At 45.1% G+C, this 17,245-nt stretch overlaps 1 protein-coding gene across 1 annotated transcript in view; it reads left to right on the top strand.

Annotated features, from left to right (window-relative positions):
• LOC310775469 (malate dehydrogenase, cytoplasmic-like) overlaps positions 1 to 12,453 on the top strand; it is a 28,576-nt gene extending 16,123 nt beyond the window's left edge. Inside the window, exons 5-9 of the mRNA XM_083635620.1 lie at positions 3,865 to 3,987; positions 4,229 to 4,405; positions 9,143 to 9,256; positions 10,063 to 10,152; positions 11,975 to 12,453. Coding sequence (XP_083491746.1) covers positions 3,865 to 3,987; positions 4,229 to 4,405; positions 9,143 to 9,256; positions 10,063 to 10,152; positions 11,975 to 12,097 — 627 coding nt within the window. The 3' untranslated portion in view covers positions 12,098 to 12,453. The remainder of the gene's footprint in view (positions 1 to 3,864; positions 3,988 to 4,228; positions 4,406 to 9,142; positions 9,257 to 10,062; positions 10,153 to 11,974) is intronic.
• Positions 12,454 to 17,245: the final 4,792 nt, after the last annotated feature.

Genomic DNA, 17,245 nt, shown 5'->3' on the forward strand with positions numbered 1-17,245 from the left:
TGAAGTAAAGAACATGTTACATGACATTGACATTTTCGAAAATAAAAAACAGTTTTGACAATCATTAAATATTTAGTAGGCTCAGGTCTGAGTGCCAAAGGGGTGCCAAAGTCACCCCCTCTCCCTCTTCATGGGATTTCATCCGCCATTCATTTTTCCATAAACCTTGCTTAAAATGCTTATAGAAATTGTTTTACTTGCTCAAACCAATCGATCCGACTATACTTAGAATCAGGGGAGACAATGCAACATTTCACTCACATTTTTTTTTTTTTTTCGAATTTCGAATTTCGACTTTCAATAATAAAAGTCGACCTTGATAATAACAACGATTGTTCGAAAATTCGAAATTCGATGCCCATCCCTAGTGTGTAGTCATGAGAGCCTCTAATGAGCGAAGTCCTCGCCGCTTAGCGCCGGCGTGATGAAACGTCCCTCACCTGCTCTGTGGTCAGGAGCCAGCAGCATACTGTACATACTGTACTGTATGCCCAAAACAAAAGAGCTCTTTGACAATTCAGTCTAGTTTTCACTACTGTTGCAAAATTAGTAGTACAAAGAAATAATAATATATATAATATATTATTATATGATCAAATCAAGACCAGCCACTATGCCCCTCCCCCGCACGCGCTTTACTCATATCAACCCTGCAGCTTTCGGAGCTGACTGAAAAAAGTTTAACAGATTATTATTACTTGCCTGCTCCCGCTTTTTTTTTTGCCTTGCGATTTTGGCATCCTGACTTTTGTTTTGCTCCTGGCATTTTGCCATCGCCGGTCTTGTTTTGTTTGCTATCGCCTGTCTGTGTTGTGTGTTACACCATAAATGGTCCCTCTAGCTGCTGCTGCCCCAAGCAAAATGGTCCGCCCCAAGCCTGCCTTGTTCTTCTTCTTCTTCTTTAGGCTGTCCGGCAGACTAGATGCCTTGCGGCACATTGCTGCCTCTCACTGCACTGGTCGGATGGGGGATTACATCAGAATGGCACTATTTTCCACAGGAGCACTCCTGCCCGAGCATGCCTTGTTACTGCTGCTGTGTTTTGTGTATTTGTTCGACTCCTTGCAAAAAAAATAATTAGTTGCCGCATTTTCAGGATGGGAGATATATTTTAGTGTAGGCTTTCCCTCCTGTAACACGACAGACAGACTGACAGTCTACTTTGGCTCCAGGCGTTCCCTCCTGTAACACGACAGACAGACTGACAGTCTACTTTGGCTCCAGGCTTTCCCTCCTGTAACAACACAAACAGACAGACTGACAGTCTACTTTGGCTCCAGGCTTTCCCTCCTGTAACAACACAAACAGACAGACTGACAGTCTACTTTGGCTCCAGGCTTTCCCTCCTGTAACAACACAAACAGACACTGACACAGTCTACTTTGGCTCCAGGCTTTCCCTCCTGTAACAACACAAACAGACAGACAGACAATCTACTTAGGCTCCAGGCTTTCCCTCCTGTAACAACACAAACAGACAGACTGACAGTCTACTTTGGCTCCAGGCTTTCCCTCCTGTAACAACACAAACAGACAGACAGACAATCTACTTTGGCTCCAGGCTTTCCCTCCTGTAACAACACAAACAGACAGACTGACAGTCTACTTTGGCTCCAGGCTTTCCCTCCTGTAACAACACAAACAGGCAGACTGACACAGTCTACTTTGGCTCCAGGCTTCCCCCCTGTAACAACACAAACAGACAGACTGACACAGTCTACTTTGGCTCCAGGCTTCCCCCCTGTAACAACACAAACAGACAGACTGACACAGTCCACTTTGGCTCCAGGCTTTCCCTCCTGTAACAACACAAACAGACAGACAGACAATCTACTTTGGCTCCAGGCTTTCCCTCCTGTAACAACACAAACAGACAGACTGACAGTCTACTTTGGCTCCAGGCTTTCCCTCCTGTAACAACACAAACAGGCAGACTGACACAGTCTACTTTGGCTCCAGGCTTCCCCCCTGTAACAACACAAACAGACAGACTGACACAGTCTACTTTGGCTCCAGGCTTCCCCCCTGTAACAACACAAACAGGCAGACTGACACAGTCTACTTTGGCTCCAGGCTTCCCCCCTGTAACAACACAAACAGACAGACTGACAGTCTACTTTGGCTCCAGGCTTCCCCCCTGTAACAACACAAACAGACAGACTGACACAGTCCACTTTGGCTCCAGGCTTTCCCTCCTGTAACAACACAAACAGACAGACAGACAATCTACTTTGGCTCCAGGCTTTCCCTCCTGTAACAACACAAACAGGCAGACTGACACAGTCTACTTTGGCTCCAGGCTTTCCCTCCTGTAACAACACAAACAGACAGACAGACAATCTACTTTGGCTCCAGGCTTTCCCTCCTGTAACAACACAAACAGGCAGACTGACACAGTCCACTTTGGCTCCAGGCTTTCCCTCCTGTAACAACACAAACAGACAGACAGACAATCTACTTTGGCTCCAGGCTTTCCCTCCTGTAACAACACAAACAGGCAGACTGACACAGTCTACTTTGGCTCCAGGCTTTCCCTCCTGTAACAACACAAACAGACAGACTGACACAGTCTGCTTTGGCTCCAGGCTTCCCCCCTGTAACAACACAAACAGGCAGACTGACACAGTCTACTTTGGCTCCAGGCTTCCCCCCTGTAACAACACAAACAGACAGACTGACAGTCTACTTTGGCTCCAGGCTTCCCCCCTGTAACAACACAAACAGACAGACTGACACAGTCCACTTTGGCTCCAGGCTTTCCCTCCTGTAACAACACAAACAGACAGACAGACAGACAGACAGACTGACACAGTCTACTTTGGCTCCAGGCTTTCCCTCCTGTAACAACACAAACAGACAGACTGACACAGTCTACTTTGGCTCCAGGCTTTCCCTCCTGCAGCAGAAGTTAGAGTTCAGGTGCATATTGCTAATTTTGTAAGAGTTATTAGTGTCCACAAGTCCTAGACTTCAGGGATAACATGTTGGGAATTCCTAAACTGTGGTATTTTATTTCAAAGATAATCCCAAAATCAGCATTTCTGCAGTGACAACTGACATTTTCTTGCCATTTCACTCAAATGACACCTTTCTACTGTTATTGATTTAGAAAAGCAGGTGGCATCTGATCTATGAGCTTATTGATCTCTATGGCAACCAGAAGGAATTCACACACTGATGGAACATTCTTCTCTACACAATAAGATATAACGGATTTCCCTTTTTGCTTTGGTCCATATAGAAAGTAAAGCTTTGACCTTTGACCTGTGTGTCCTCTGTCAGGTTCTGGTGTTATTAAAGCTTTGACCTGTGTGTCCTCTCTGTCAGGTTCTGGTGTTATTAAAGCTTTGACCTGTGTGTCCTCTGTCAGGTTCTGGTGTTATTAAAGCTTTGACCTGTGTGTCCTCTCTGTCAGGTTCTGGTGTTATTAAAGCTTTGACCTGTGTGTCCTCTCTGTCAGGTTCTGGTGTTATTAAAGCTTTGACCTGTGTGTCCTCTCTGTCAGGTTCTGGTGTTATTAAAGCTTTGACCTGTGTGTCCTCTCTGTCAGGTTCTGGTGTTATTAAAGCTTTGACCTGTGTGTCCTCTCTGTCAGGTTCTGGTGTTATTAAAGCTTTGACCTGTGTGTCCTCTCTGTCAGGTTCTGGTGTTATTAAAGCTTTGACCTGTGTGTCCTCTCTGTCAGGTTCTGGTGTTATTAAAGCTTTGACCTGTGTGTCCTCTCTGTCAGGTTCTGGTGTTATTAAAGCTTTGACCTGTGTGTCCTCTCTGTCAGGTTCTGGTGTTATTAAAGCTTTGACCTGTGTGTCCTCTCTGTCAGGTTCTGGTGTTATTAAAGCTTTGACCTGTGTGTCCTCTCTGTCAGGTTCTGGTGGTTGGAAACCCAGCCAACACCAACTGTCTCATCGCCTCCAAGTCTGCTCCCTCCATCCCCAAGGAGAACTTCTCCTGCCTGACCCGTCTGGACCACAACAGAGCCTCCTCCCAGGTTCACTCTCTCTCACACACACACACACACACACACACACTCACACTCACACTCACACTCTCACACTCACACACACCTGTCTCTTCTTTTTTAGACTGATATAAATCTTTACAACTTGAATGAATAGCAGATGGCATAATAATAAAACGTCCAAATACGGACAGTTTTGAGGTTACAACTGACACTAAAACACTACATCAGAGCACAAACCAACAAACCAAATTCACCCTCCGTCCTGCAGGTGGCGATGCGCTGCGGCGTGCCGGCCAATGACGTGAAGAACGTGATCATCTGGGGAAACCACTCGTCCACCCAGTACCCCGACGTGCACCACGCCAAGGTCACCCTGCACGGAGCCGAGACCCCCGCCTACGACGCCATCAAGGACGACGCCTGGCTCAAAGGAGACTTCATCTCTGTGAGCTTCACGCTTCTATTCCACTCTGTTACACATGACGCCTGGCTCAAAGGAGACTTTATCTCTGTGAGCTTCACGCTTCTATTCCACTCTGTTACACATGACATCTGGCTCAAAGGAGACTTCATCTCTGTGAGCTTCATGCTTCTATTCCACTCTGTTACACATGACGTCTGGCTCAAAGGAGACTTCATCTCTGTGAGCTTCACGCTTCTATTCCACTCTGTTACACATGACGTCTGGCTCAAAGGAGACTTCATCTCTGTGAGCTTCACGCTTCTATTCCACTCTGTTACACATGACATCTGGCTCAAAGGAGACTTCATCTCTGTGAGCTTCATGCTTCTATTCCACTCTGTTACACATGACGTCTGGCTCAAAGGAGACTTCATCTCTGTGAGCTTCACGCTTCTATTCCACTCTGTTACACATGACGTCTGGCTCAAAGGAGACTTTATCTCTGTGAGCTTCACGCTTCTATTCCACCCTGTTACACATGACATCTGGCTCAAAGGAGACTTTATCTCTGTGAGCTTCACGCTTCTATTCCACTCTGTTACACATGACGTCTGGCTCAAAGGAGACTTCATCTCTGTGAGCTTCACGCTTCTATTCCACTCTGTTACACATGACATCTGGCTCAAAGGAGACTTTATCTCTGTGAGCTTCACGCTTCTATTCCACCCTGTTACACATGACATCTGGCTCAAAGGAGACTTTATCTCTGTGAGCTTCACGCTTCTATTCCACTCTGTTACACATGACATCTGGCTCAAAGGAGACTTTATCTCTGTGAGCTTCACGCTTCTATTCCACTCTGTTACACATGACATCTGGCTCAAAGGAGACTTTATCTCTGTGAGCTTCACGCTTCTATTCCACCCTGTTACACATGACGTCTGGCTCAAAGGAGACTTTATCTCTGTGAGCACACGCTTCTATTCCACTCTGTTACACATGACGTCTGGCTCAAAGGAGACTTCATCTCTGTGAGCTTCACGCTTCTATTCCACTCTGTTACACATGACGTCTGGCTCAAAGGAGACTTCATCTCTGTGAGCACGCGCTTCTATTCCACCCTGTTACACATGACATCTGGCTCAAAGGAGACTTCATCTCTGTGAGCTTCACGCTTCTATTCCACTCTGTTACACATGACGCCTGGCTCAAAGGAGACTTTATCTCTGTGAGCTTCACGCTTCTATTCCACTCTGTTACACATGACATCTGGCTCAAAGGAGACTTCATCTCTGTGAGCTTCATGCTTCTATTCCACTCTGTTACACATGACGTCTGGCTCAAAGGAGACTTCATCTCTGTGAGCTTCACGCTTCTATTCCACTCTGTTACACATGACGTCTGGCTCAAAGGAGACTTCATCTCTGTGAGCTTCACGCTTCTATTCCACTCTGTTACACATGACATCTGGCTCAAAGGAGACTTCATCTCTGTGAGCTTCATGCTTCTATTCCACTCTGTTACACATGACGTCTGGCTCAAAGGAGACTTCATCTCTGTGAGCTTCACGCTTCTATTCCACTCTGTTACACATGACGTCTGGCTCAAAGGAGACTTTATCTCTGTGAGCTTCACGCTTCTATTCCACCCTGTTACACATGACATCTGGCTCAAAGGAGACTTTATCTCTGTGAGCTTCACGCTTCTATTCCACTCTGTTACACATGACGTCTGGCTCAAAGGAGACTTCATCTCTGTGAGCTTCACGCTTCTATTCCACTCTGTTACACATGACATCTGGCTCAAAGGAGACTTTATCTCTGTGAGCTTCACGCTTCTATTCCACCCTGTTACACATGACATCTGGCTCAAAGGAGACTTTATCTCTGTGAGCTTCACGCTTCTATTCCACTCTGTTACACATGACATCTGGCTCAAAGGAGACTTTATCTCTGTGAGCTTCACGCTTCTATTCCACTCTGTTACACATGACATCTGGCTCAAAGGAGACTTTATCTCTGTGAGCTTCACGCTTCTATTCCACCCTGTTACACATGACGTCTGGCTCAAAGGAGACTTTATCTCTGTGAGCACACGCTTCTATTCCACTCTGTTACACATGACGTCTGGCTCAAAGGAGACTTCATCTCTGTGAGCTTCACGCTTCTATTCCACTCTGTTACACATGACGTCTGGCTCAAAGGAGACTTCATCTCTGTGAGCACGCGCTTGCACTTCCACTTGCACCGGCCTCAACTGGTCACGAGCCTGTCAGAGTTTCAGGGCCGAGCCCGGTCTGTTGGCAATTCTTATTCTTAAATCAAATTGTTCCTTCTTAAATTAGTAGTTTATTTGATTGGTATGCCTATGATATGATGCTATTATGTCCCAAGCTAAAAACAAATGATGTGAAAATCGCCCCGAAGCCCGGCCCGACCCAGAATGCAGGGCTCTACCTACAATACAGCGGGTCATGGAGTTCTGGACAAAATCATATCATACAGTATATTGTCCGATTTGGGTCCGAGAGACAAAATCACATCAAATTGGAGTCTGTGGACGTGAAAAATATTGTTGATATGATGAAAAAAGTTGTGAATCCGTATTAGGGTTGTGCGATGTCACCAAAATATCCATCGTGAATGTTTTACAGTGAAACATCGTTTTGAACGATGGCATCGTCATTTATGCCATCCGCCGCTGCAATGCACGTTAACAGCAGGACAGCTGAGCTCTTCATGACACCGACAGGCAGGCTACTAGCTACTGCACAGAGCCAGGCCACTCAAGCAGTAGCAGCTACTGCTGTAACAGCTAGCAGTAGCTGCTGTGCTCTCTCAACTCTCTCCAGTCTCCTCAACTCTCTCTTATTACGTTCAAAAGTCCACGCGAATCTAACGTTATATCCGCCAGTAATTCTGTCAGTTTTCTGCCAGCTAGTTAAATTCAACACACATGTTTGTTGGTCAGGATCTGTAGCCTATTTGTTTTGCGCCGTTCAATATTGCTAGTGCTGTATCAACTTCAACTTTCACTTTGGAAACAGGCGAGTTAAATTCACAGTTGAAGACTTGTACTCACTTTGGGTTGTAAACAGGAAAGAACGTGAAGTTTCTTCGTCTTAAAAGTTATCACAACAAAAGATCTGACTTCTCGTGCGCGGGGGACGCCCCGGCGACATTAAACAAGCGCACCCAGTGCAGAGAAGCTCTAGAGCGGAGGAGGGGGAGGGGAGGCTTCTCTGAGTCTGAACTGGGTGCGCTCGTTTAATGCCGCCGGCGCGTCCCCCACGCGTCACGGTAAGTGGACTTGGTATTTTTTCTTATTAAAACGGCACACATTTATTTCGAACAGATAATTAATCACGATGATCCGATGTAGAAGGCTCAGAGGTTGATGGGGGGTCGGCCAATCACGATGGTCGATGATGCCATCGTCCATCGTGCCAACCCTAATCCGTATAGGGCAGTGATTCTCAACCTTTCATATCATAGGGTGTGACCTCATATAAACGTCCTCCATGACATCATCTACATCTAGTGAGTTGTTCAGTAGTGTTTAGGGTGTGACCTCATATAAGCGTCCTCCATGACATCATCGAGTGAGTTGTTCAGTAGTGTTTAGGGTGTGACCTCATATAAACGTCCTCCATGACATCATCGAGTGAGTTGTTCAGTAGTGTTTAGGGTGTGACCTCATATAAGCGTCCTCCATGACATCATCGAGTGAGTTGTTCAGTAGTGTTTAGGGTGTGACCTCATATAAACGTCCTCCATGACATCATCGAGTGAGTTGTTCAGTAGTGTTTAGGGTGTGACCTCATATAAACGTCCTCCATGACATCATCGAGTGAGTTGTTCAGTAGTGTTTAGGGTGTGACCTCATATAAACGTCCTCCATGACATCATCTAGTGAGTTGTTCAGTAGTGTTTAGGGTGTGACCTCATATAAACGTCCTCCATGACATCATCGAGTGAGTTGTTCAGTAGTGTTTAGGGGGTGACCTCATATAAGCGTCCTCCATGACATCATCGAGTGAGTTGTTCAGTAGTGCTTAGGGTGTGACCTCATATAAGCGTCCTCCATGACATCATCGAGTGAGTTGTTCAGTAGTGCTTAGGGTGTGACCTCATATAAGCGTCCTCCATGACATAATCTAGTGAGTTGCTCAGTTCAGTAGTGTTTAGGGTGTGACCTCATATAAACGTCCTCCGTGACATCATCTAGTGAGTTGTTCAGTAGTGTTTAGGGTGTGACCTCATATAAGCGTCCTCCATGACATCATCTAGTGAGTTGTTCAGTAGTGTTTAGGGTGTGACCTCATATAAACATCCTCCATGACATCATCTAGTGAGTTGTTCAGTAGTGTTTAGGGTGTGACCTCATATAAACATCCTCCATGACATCATCTAGTGAGTTGTTCAGTAGTGTTTAGGGTGTGACCTCATATAAACGTCCTCCATGACATCATCTAGTGAGTTGCTCAGTTCAGTAGTGCTTAGGGTGTGACCTCATATAAGCGTCCTCCATGACATCATCTAGTGAATTGCTCAGTTCAGTAGTGCTTAGGGTGTGACCTCATATAAACGTCCTCCATGACGTTCAGTAGTGTTTAGGGTGTGACCTCATATAAACGTCCTCCATGACATCATCGAGTGAGTTGTTCAGTAGTGTTTAGGGTGTGACCTCATATAAACGTCCTCCATGACATCATCGAGTGAGTTGTTCAGTAGTGTTTAGGGTGTGACCTCAGTGTCCCCGTGCCTCTCGTCCCTGCAGACGGTGCAGCTACGCGGAGCCGCCGTCATCAAGGCCAGGAAGCTCTCCAGCGCCATGTCTGCCGCCAAGGCCATCTGTGACCACATGAGGGACATCTGGTTCGGCACCAAAGAGGTCAGAACACGCGTGGCTACCAATGTTTCACTATGATCATGATGCATCCCACACGTCACGTCACGTAAACAAGACTACTGTAAAACCTAGCATATAGCAGACCCCGCAGTGTTGCTAACTCTTTTCCAAGGAAAGTAGTCACACACACACACACACACACACACACCCCGACTCGCTATCCTGGGCTAGCTAAAAAAAAGAAAGAAAAGTCATGGCATTTGAAAACTGTGATGTATCCAGAAAGGTTTGTTAGTTCTTCAGCTGGTCAAAAGTTGATTGTGAACTCTGTCCGAACCTGTAACGCTGACAAGGACTACTGAGAAAATGCAGGAACACGCTAATTAAGATTTTGAGTCGGTCAATATAGATTTCCAGTAGTTTTTTTTTTTTTTTTTTTTTTACCCATTTTCATGCCAAAGATTTCAAAGCCACGTTCAAGACAACTCAGAACTCTGAAAAACGAACTCTTGACTTGTTAAAAATGGATTAAACGGTTGTCCAACTCGGAATTACAGGTCAGGTATTTCAGAACTCTGAATTCCCGACCTGTCATTCCGAGTTGAAGTCATTTTCGGAGTTCCGAGTAGTATTCAGTGTTTCCAATATCAATTTCTTCTTGTCGGGAGTGGAAAAAACCTGTGGAAAAAAAAAAAAGCCTGCGCAAAAACAATATCTGTATCTGTGGTCAGAAGGAGCCACCATCCTATCCGAGGTGGAGACAACGACTGACATCTGAAATGTGCTCCTTCAGTTTGAGTGCAGGCAGGCTCCACGCTAACCGACTGTTCTTTTGTCCCCTCCTGCAGGGCGAGTTCATCTCCATGGGAGTGTACGCTGGAGGAAACTCGTACGGCATCCCAGAGGACCTCATCTACTCCTTCCCCGTCCAGATCAAGGTGCGTCTGTGATCCGCCGTCTGCACGCCGTGTCACCCGCTCACACTAGGCTACGAGAGTGGCTCGTACTCCGGAGTCCATATTATATTTAAGCAATATAGCATGAGAGCCAGTGTGTTGTGAAGAATATATCCCCCTGATCAGCTGTTATCGGCCGAGTGGGATAACTGCTGAGCAGGGGGATATATTCCACAACACACGCAGCTCGAGTGCTATATTGCTTTTATAAAACGGTTTCCAAGTATGATAATATAATAATAATAATAATACTATAAGTCCGACTCCGACTGGCATGTCATTCTGATAGAGTCAGTTGAAACACTACTGTAAGGCGGGACCGCAAGAACATGCGGGTGATTTGATTGGATCGTTCTGGAGACTGAAGTTGACATTGGCCAATCCTGGCGCTTGCTGAGAAGCTGAGAGCTTTCTGGAAAGCCCGACACGCAGCTCGAGCGCAGCGCTGCATTCTCAGCGCTTGCTGAGAAGCTGAATGCTTTCTGCAAACCCCGACACCAACTAACGTTACGGGGTTAAATGCGGGGTTAAATGCGGGGTTAACAGCCTTTCTTTTGCAAAGAAGACATTAGCCCGCATCTATTCTTGTACAAAACATCATTTTCTGCGAAGTATTAGTAAAGTTATAAGCGAAGATCGATTCACAAGGATCTGACAGCTGTCTCCGCCATTTGTTTTTTCTACACTGTCATTTGAGGTAACCAAAGCCTTTTAGTAAGAGAGTTGCCATGGCAACTCAATAACCCATGGCCATGGGTTATTGGAGTGGGTTACTGGATTTATACAATGGCTGTGAACCAATCAGATTGCTTGATTTGAGAGAGCCGTTTTATAAATATATTTATACAACAGTTAGTTCCGGCCGAGCAATTTGATTGGACAAGAGGGATCCTACCAGTGCTGATATTTCACGATAACGCACTGGCGCTTCACTGTGTGTAGATCACTCCGCTTCACAGCTGCTCTAATCAACAAAACAAACACCAGCCACGTTACATTGAACGTCATTCACAAAGCGTAACAGAGTTAGCATACGTAATGTATAGGATACGAGAGCGTAAAGATGGATTTGTTTCCTAACATAACTTTCGACTTAAACTATGAATGCTCGTCAGAAGAGGACGAGGGGGAGCAACATTCTTCTGCGCAAACCTCCAGGTTTGCTCATATTTCACCTGCAGAAGTTGACGATTTGGGAGAAAAACAAAAACGGAGCAAACACTGTGAGGCAAACAACGGAAAGGTGCAAATCAATGTGTATGACAAAGAGTAGACAGCCTGCAGTTAATTAGGCTGATTAGGCTACATTTCCGGAAAAGCTGAGGGGACTATTTTTGTTGGCGGAGGAATAAATAGAGAAATCATATATTTTCTCAGCTTTTTGTCATTTTATTAATCAGCTTTGTTTAATAGAACTGTTGTATAAAAGCCATATCACACTCGAGGTCGTGCTGTTGTCGTCTAATATCGTCACGGCTGTGATTATCTACGACCGAATCACAGCAGTGACGATATTAGCCAACAACAGCACTCCCTCTTGTGTGATATTGCTTAAATATATATATAGATATATATATAGATATAGATATATATAGATATATATATTATATACAAAGCAAACAAAATGAATAAAAAAGCGAGTACTCGAGCAGCTGAACCGTTGCTTGAAACGAACACTACAAATAATCATTGCAATGTCACACACAGTATTTGCTGTTTGGTGGACGACGTCTATCTAAAACATGTTACGGGTGGTTCCACTTTGAGCTCACTCTGACCTCCTCCTCTGTCCTCTCCCCTTCAGAACAAGAGCTGGAAAGTGGTCGACGGACTCTCCATCAACGACTTCTCCCGGGCCAAGATGGACGCCACGGCAGCCGAGCTGGCGGAGGAGCGGGACACGGCGATGGAATTCCTGTCCCAGTGACTGTCGCCCCCTGCAGGCCCGCGGCGGCAGCAGCAGCAGCACTTGGACCACCCCGACGCTCCCGGCTCGCGGCTGTGACGACGAAACTCTCCATTCTTATAATCGTCCCACCGGCGTCTCTGTGTGTGTTACCTCTCTCTCTCTTTCTGTGTGTGTGTGTGTGTGTGTGTGAGTGTGTGAGAGTGTGTGAGTCACTCGGCCACTTCCTCAGGTTTTCAGAAAACCTGTTTAATGACCACAACCTGGCTGGAGCGGATGTCTGTGTTGGTAGATGATGATAACGCACACTAGCTGTCAGAAACTGTAATGGAAAACAAGTTATCCACCAATAAAACCACAAGAAACTGACTAACCTACCCGACTGATACTGGCTGCTTATTGGCTCTGTAAGCCCTTACATCCAGAGTGTCCCTTTAACTTCCCCCTTAAAGCAGGACTAAACAGAACGGTATTCTACTTGATTTGAAAACTCTGCGGGCAAGATGGCCCCCTATACTCCCTTCTTTAGCTGGCAGAATTCCTCCCCCATAAACTAACATATCTTGGCCAATAAGTATGTAACAGACAAAATAAAACAACCCGTAATGTCTTCATTTGATGTAGAATGCAGAGGACATGCAGCTGTTTAGTTAAACTTGCATTCCAGGAATATTGCTCTAAAGATAACGTTAGTGGCTCGACACTGTTTCGTCCTGAAACCCACTCGCTTTGCACCAGAACACAATTCGGGGGTGGTTTTGTCATAAACTATGTGGGATTCGAAATAACGCATCCGAGATAGATATCATAGAAAACGTTATGAATATAGCCACGTTATAAACAACAAACTAACGCTGGTGATCCGTAGGCTATGGAAACAGTGTTACTCGAAATGGTTAAAAGTTCTATCAATTTGGTCATTCAGTGGCGTTTTACTGCCATGTAACATAACTAACTAGCGGCTAATATTAGCCACAGTAGGCGATTTCCCATGGATGGATTGCTCTTAACTCATTGAGTGCCAGCCACTTTTGGAGAACGGACGCTCCCAGTGCCAGAGTTTCAGAGCGTTTTCAGTGATTTCTCGAGGCCCACAGAATATTGTGTGATATTACTATGTAAACACCGAACACGCACAAAGAACAAGGAGACTCTATTGTATCATCAGCAAAAAAAAGTTTATTGATACCATTTTCCGTTCTTTAGTTATGAGCCGGAGAAGATAGGTTGTTTTCAGTGTTTTCAGGCGTTTCAAATTATAAGCTGAGATATTCAGCCTTTTGTGAAATGAAGCATTTCAAGCACATTCACTGACTCTAGCTAATATTTTCTGATGTAGTGACGTGGTGTAGTTGTGTGGTGCCCTGCGTGCCCCACCCCCCTCTCCCCCCCCTCAGCTACAAACTCCTCCCCACACTAAAACACAGCCTCACGCACGGAAAAGCCACACCGGACTGCTGAGAGTGGTTTGGCTTTTCAGTGTCGGGTGCTGCTTTTCTGGCGGCTAATCGTGTGGAGAAACTATGCAGACAGACAGACAGAGGCAGAGGGGCTCAGTTGTGGGAGCGGATTGACTGCTGTTCGCAGCCAACGTCAGCTGCAGCCAGAGCAATCTATATGGCTCTGGCTGCAGCATGAGCGGTTTCTCTTTCATCACGGCTTTTTCCTGCTGTTTTCCTGACCTTTCTCTAATCTGGAGAGCACTGTCGCCACCTAATGAGTCCGTAAAATAGGTTATACACCTTCAACAGTGGTGTAGTCTACCTTTTTTCAGAGGGTGTACTCCCTCTGACTCCAACGCCCCCCCCCCCCGGGCGCTTAACCGGAAGTGGGCGTGGTTTCGGCCGGACGTGGGCGGATATTCGACCCGTTTTGTGTTGTTGCTGTCTCTCCCCAAATTTACAGAATAGCTTCAGAACTGAGCTTTGGATCAGTGTTTTTGATCACAAGAGTAAACTATTTGCAGAGCAGAAATTAATTAATTAAATTCAGTCAATCAATGAACACATCACATGCAGTATTTTTTGAAGCAAAATGCATCAACTCTGCCCAACTCCCCCCCCACACACAGTCAAAACAAACCACAATGTTAATTATCTGGTGTGTGTGTGTGTGCAGAACAGCTTCAGAACATTACCCTATTTTTAATAAAGACCATGAGAAAAAAGGTTGAATTTAAACACTTTATTTTGAACAAGCTTATCAAAGCACAGAGGTAGTAATTTTACTGTTAACACAACTATTAAAAACAGTGGAGAAACGCACATCCCAAAAAGAAATCAAAGGCAGGTGCCGGACCCAATGAAGACCGCAATAGAAAAAAAACACTGTAGCTCCCGTTTAAAGTCGAGCTGACATCAAAAATTACTTTCTTATTTTAGATCACATCCCTGGGTATTCAGTGTACCCATATAATAATGTATGCAAAAAAAAAATCACAAAAGTCTAGACTATGTGATCATGGTCTCGCCTTCTTTAACACAGAACAGCAAAAAATATGCTGTGGAGATATGCTGCCCTAAACTCAAGTAGCCTACTTTCAATGACCCATGTGTATTTTCACAAAATTTTAAGGCCTTGATTTTTTTTCAAATTAACAAACTTTCAAGGATTTCAAGGACCAATGGGAACCCTGTTAGTTGTTCACAATTTTTGACATCAAAAGTCTATTTTTCAGGATCCCATTCATAACAATCATTATTGTATGCTGACTATAGCATAGCATAGCAATTGTTAAACTCGCATTCCAGAAAGAACGGTTAAAGCCATTTCCACACGCCTGGGATTTTCTCAGGCTCCCGATGTGTGATTTTTCTCCTTGCTTGTGTGGCAGAGCGATGGCTTCTCAACCATGTTGTGACATACTTCCTTGCCTGAAAAACATCTATAGGGGGCCCATTTATGCTGATCATCATCAAATTGCTTACATTGGACAACAACAGTGTAGATCTCATGTCTGTGCATATAATGTTCATCAGACTAAAACCCCTTTCACACTCAGCAGTGCTACAAGGGATGGTCTGCATGCATCGTATGAGTGGTTTTAGGCTTTCAGGCTCACTGTCCGGGTCCTCAAGGAATTCTCTCATTAACTGCTTGCTGTTCACAAAGCTGGAACCGCCTGCACAGTCGTTTCACTTGTGCCTCACCATGCCGTATGCCAGGTGATGATGGCCAGTTGGTGGTGTCCAGAACGCTGAGATCAAGAAGCATGTCACCTTCAAATGAGAGGCGCTTCTCCATGTTGTTGATCAGACTCTGAAGGAACTGCCTACTATTGATTGGTGTGAGTTTTGCATTTGACTCCAGGTGAACTGATCCAAAACATCCCAAAGCCTGTGCTTGCAAAGCCTCCACTGATTTCTCTCCTGGAGAGTCTTTAAATGATGCCAGGACTCTGATGGTGCGCTTCAGCAACTGGTCTGCTTTCAAAAGTGTGATCGAATGGGCCTGGAGTTGCTCAGATAGGTTTGAGAGTTCAGACAGTGCATCGTACATCAGTCCGAGGTCACAAAGAAATTCCTTGCTTTGCATGCGACGTGCCAGGCCTCTGTAAGTTTGCCTCTCTTTGCTGTTTCTTGTTTGGTCTCCCGCAGCATTTTCAAAGTGTCTGTTGAGTGCTTCATATGACCTCCACACAGCCTGGACAGAACGGAAGCTGCTGGCCACCCATCGCGTACTCAAAACTCTGCCAATTTTCAGGACTTGTGAGCCCACTTCTCGTGCTGCCTCCTTAAGTTCTCGGGAGTTCTTAGTGGATTGACTGTAGAGATTGTGGATCTTCTCCATGAACGCCTTGAAGTGGTTGACTGCCTGAACCTCATCCACAGCATCAGATACAGCCAATTCCAAACGGTGGTTCATGCAGTGCCAGGTGAACAGGTTAGGGTACCTTGCAGTCAGCCTGGTTGCCACACCAGAATGCTTGCCTAGCATGACACTGGCACCATCAGAAACAAATGAGACCCAGTTCTTTTGAAGATACTCTTCACTGAAGCCTGCAGTGTCCAAACAGTTCAACAGAGCTTCCTCTATACCCTCTGCCCTTTGGCTTTCCAGCTCAACTAGCTCCAGAAATAAAAATTCAGGAGTAGCTCCATCTATAGAGGCTTTCACATTGACGATCATGGCAGATTTGTGGCTGAGAGATGTAGCCTCGTCAATGAGGACAGACAATTTGCATGATGAAGAGACAATGTTGTGAGCAATTGTTCCCTGCATCTCTTTTGCTATGTGTTCCACAATTTTTGTGGAACTGTACCTTGACTGCAGACTAGTGCCCATGTCGAGACCATTTGTTGTCTGAAGCTTTATGAGATCGTCATGGTCAGTGAAAGGTCGGTTCATCTTAGCAAGATAGTATGCTGTTCTGAATACATAATCAGTCTCAGCTAACACAGTATCTGACACAGCTCTCACTATATGTCCAAGTGAATCCTGTGCACCCTTTTCAGTGAGCTCCTTAGCTATTTCGTGTGCCCTGGATGCCTCATGGCGGTGAATCTTGTTCCTCAAGGATGCCAGAGCTGCTGATCTGTTTGCACCTGAGGACTGGATCTTAAAGGACATCCACTCCTCAGACATGGACACTCTTTCTTCTGTGAGGACACCAGTTGATTTTGTAGCACTGCAGATAGCACAACCTGGAAGTAAACAAAGACACAAATAAATTAACATTTGGACCTTTATTAGTAATAAGACCTGCTCAACAAGGCCAAAATCTATTAATGAACTGTTTACAATCTTCACACCATGGCTAACAAAATGCATGAAAAGCAGATGAAATGAGACAAAATGTTCAAATACTGAACACTAAGACAAATTCCTCATATGTAATCTTGCATATTGTGGCAAATAAAGTCAATTCAATTCTTTCAATAGCTCTAATTCTTTTTTTGTTTCTTTGTTTGTAAAGTACCCCCTGCCACCACTGCTACAAAACAACATGGAGGAAACTTGATGCATTTCAATAGAGAGCCAAAGTGAACGTCACTCCCTGCTTCAGCATGCGGACAAAGGGATTCCACCGGCCATTTTATTTTCCATAGACATTTCGTAAAATGCTTATAAAAATAGTCGTACCTGGTCAAAACGAGCGATTCAGCTATATTTAGAATCAGGAGAGACAATAGCCAATTTTACTCAGACCAAAACGTTGAAAAAATCGCG

The sequence above is a fragment of the Poromitra crassiceps genome (assembly GCF_964638095.1).
Source record: "Poromitra crassiceps genome assembly, chromosome: 4".
NCBI lineage: Eukaryota > Metazoa > Chordata > Actinopteri > Beryciformes > Melamphaidae > Poromitra > Poromitra crassiceps.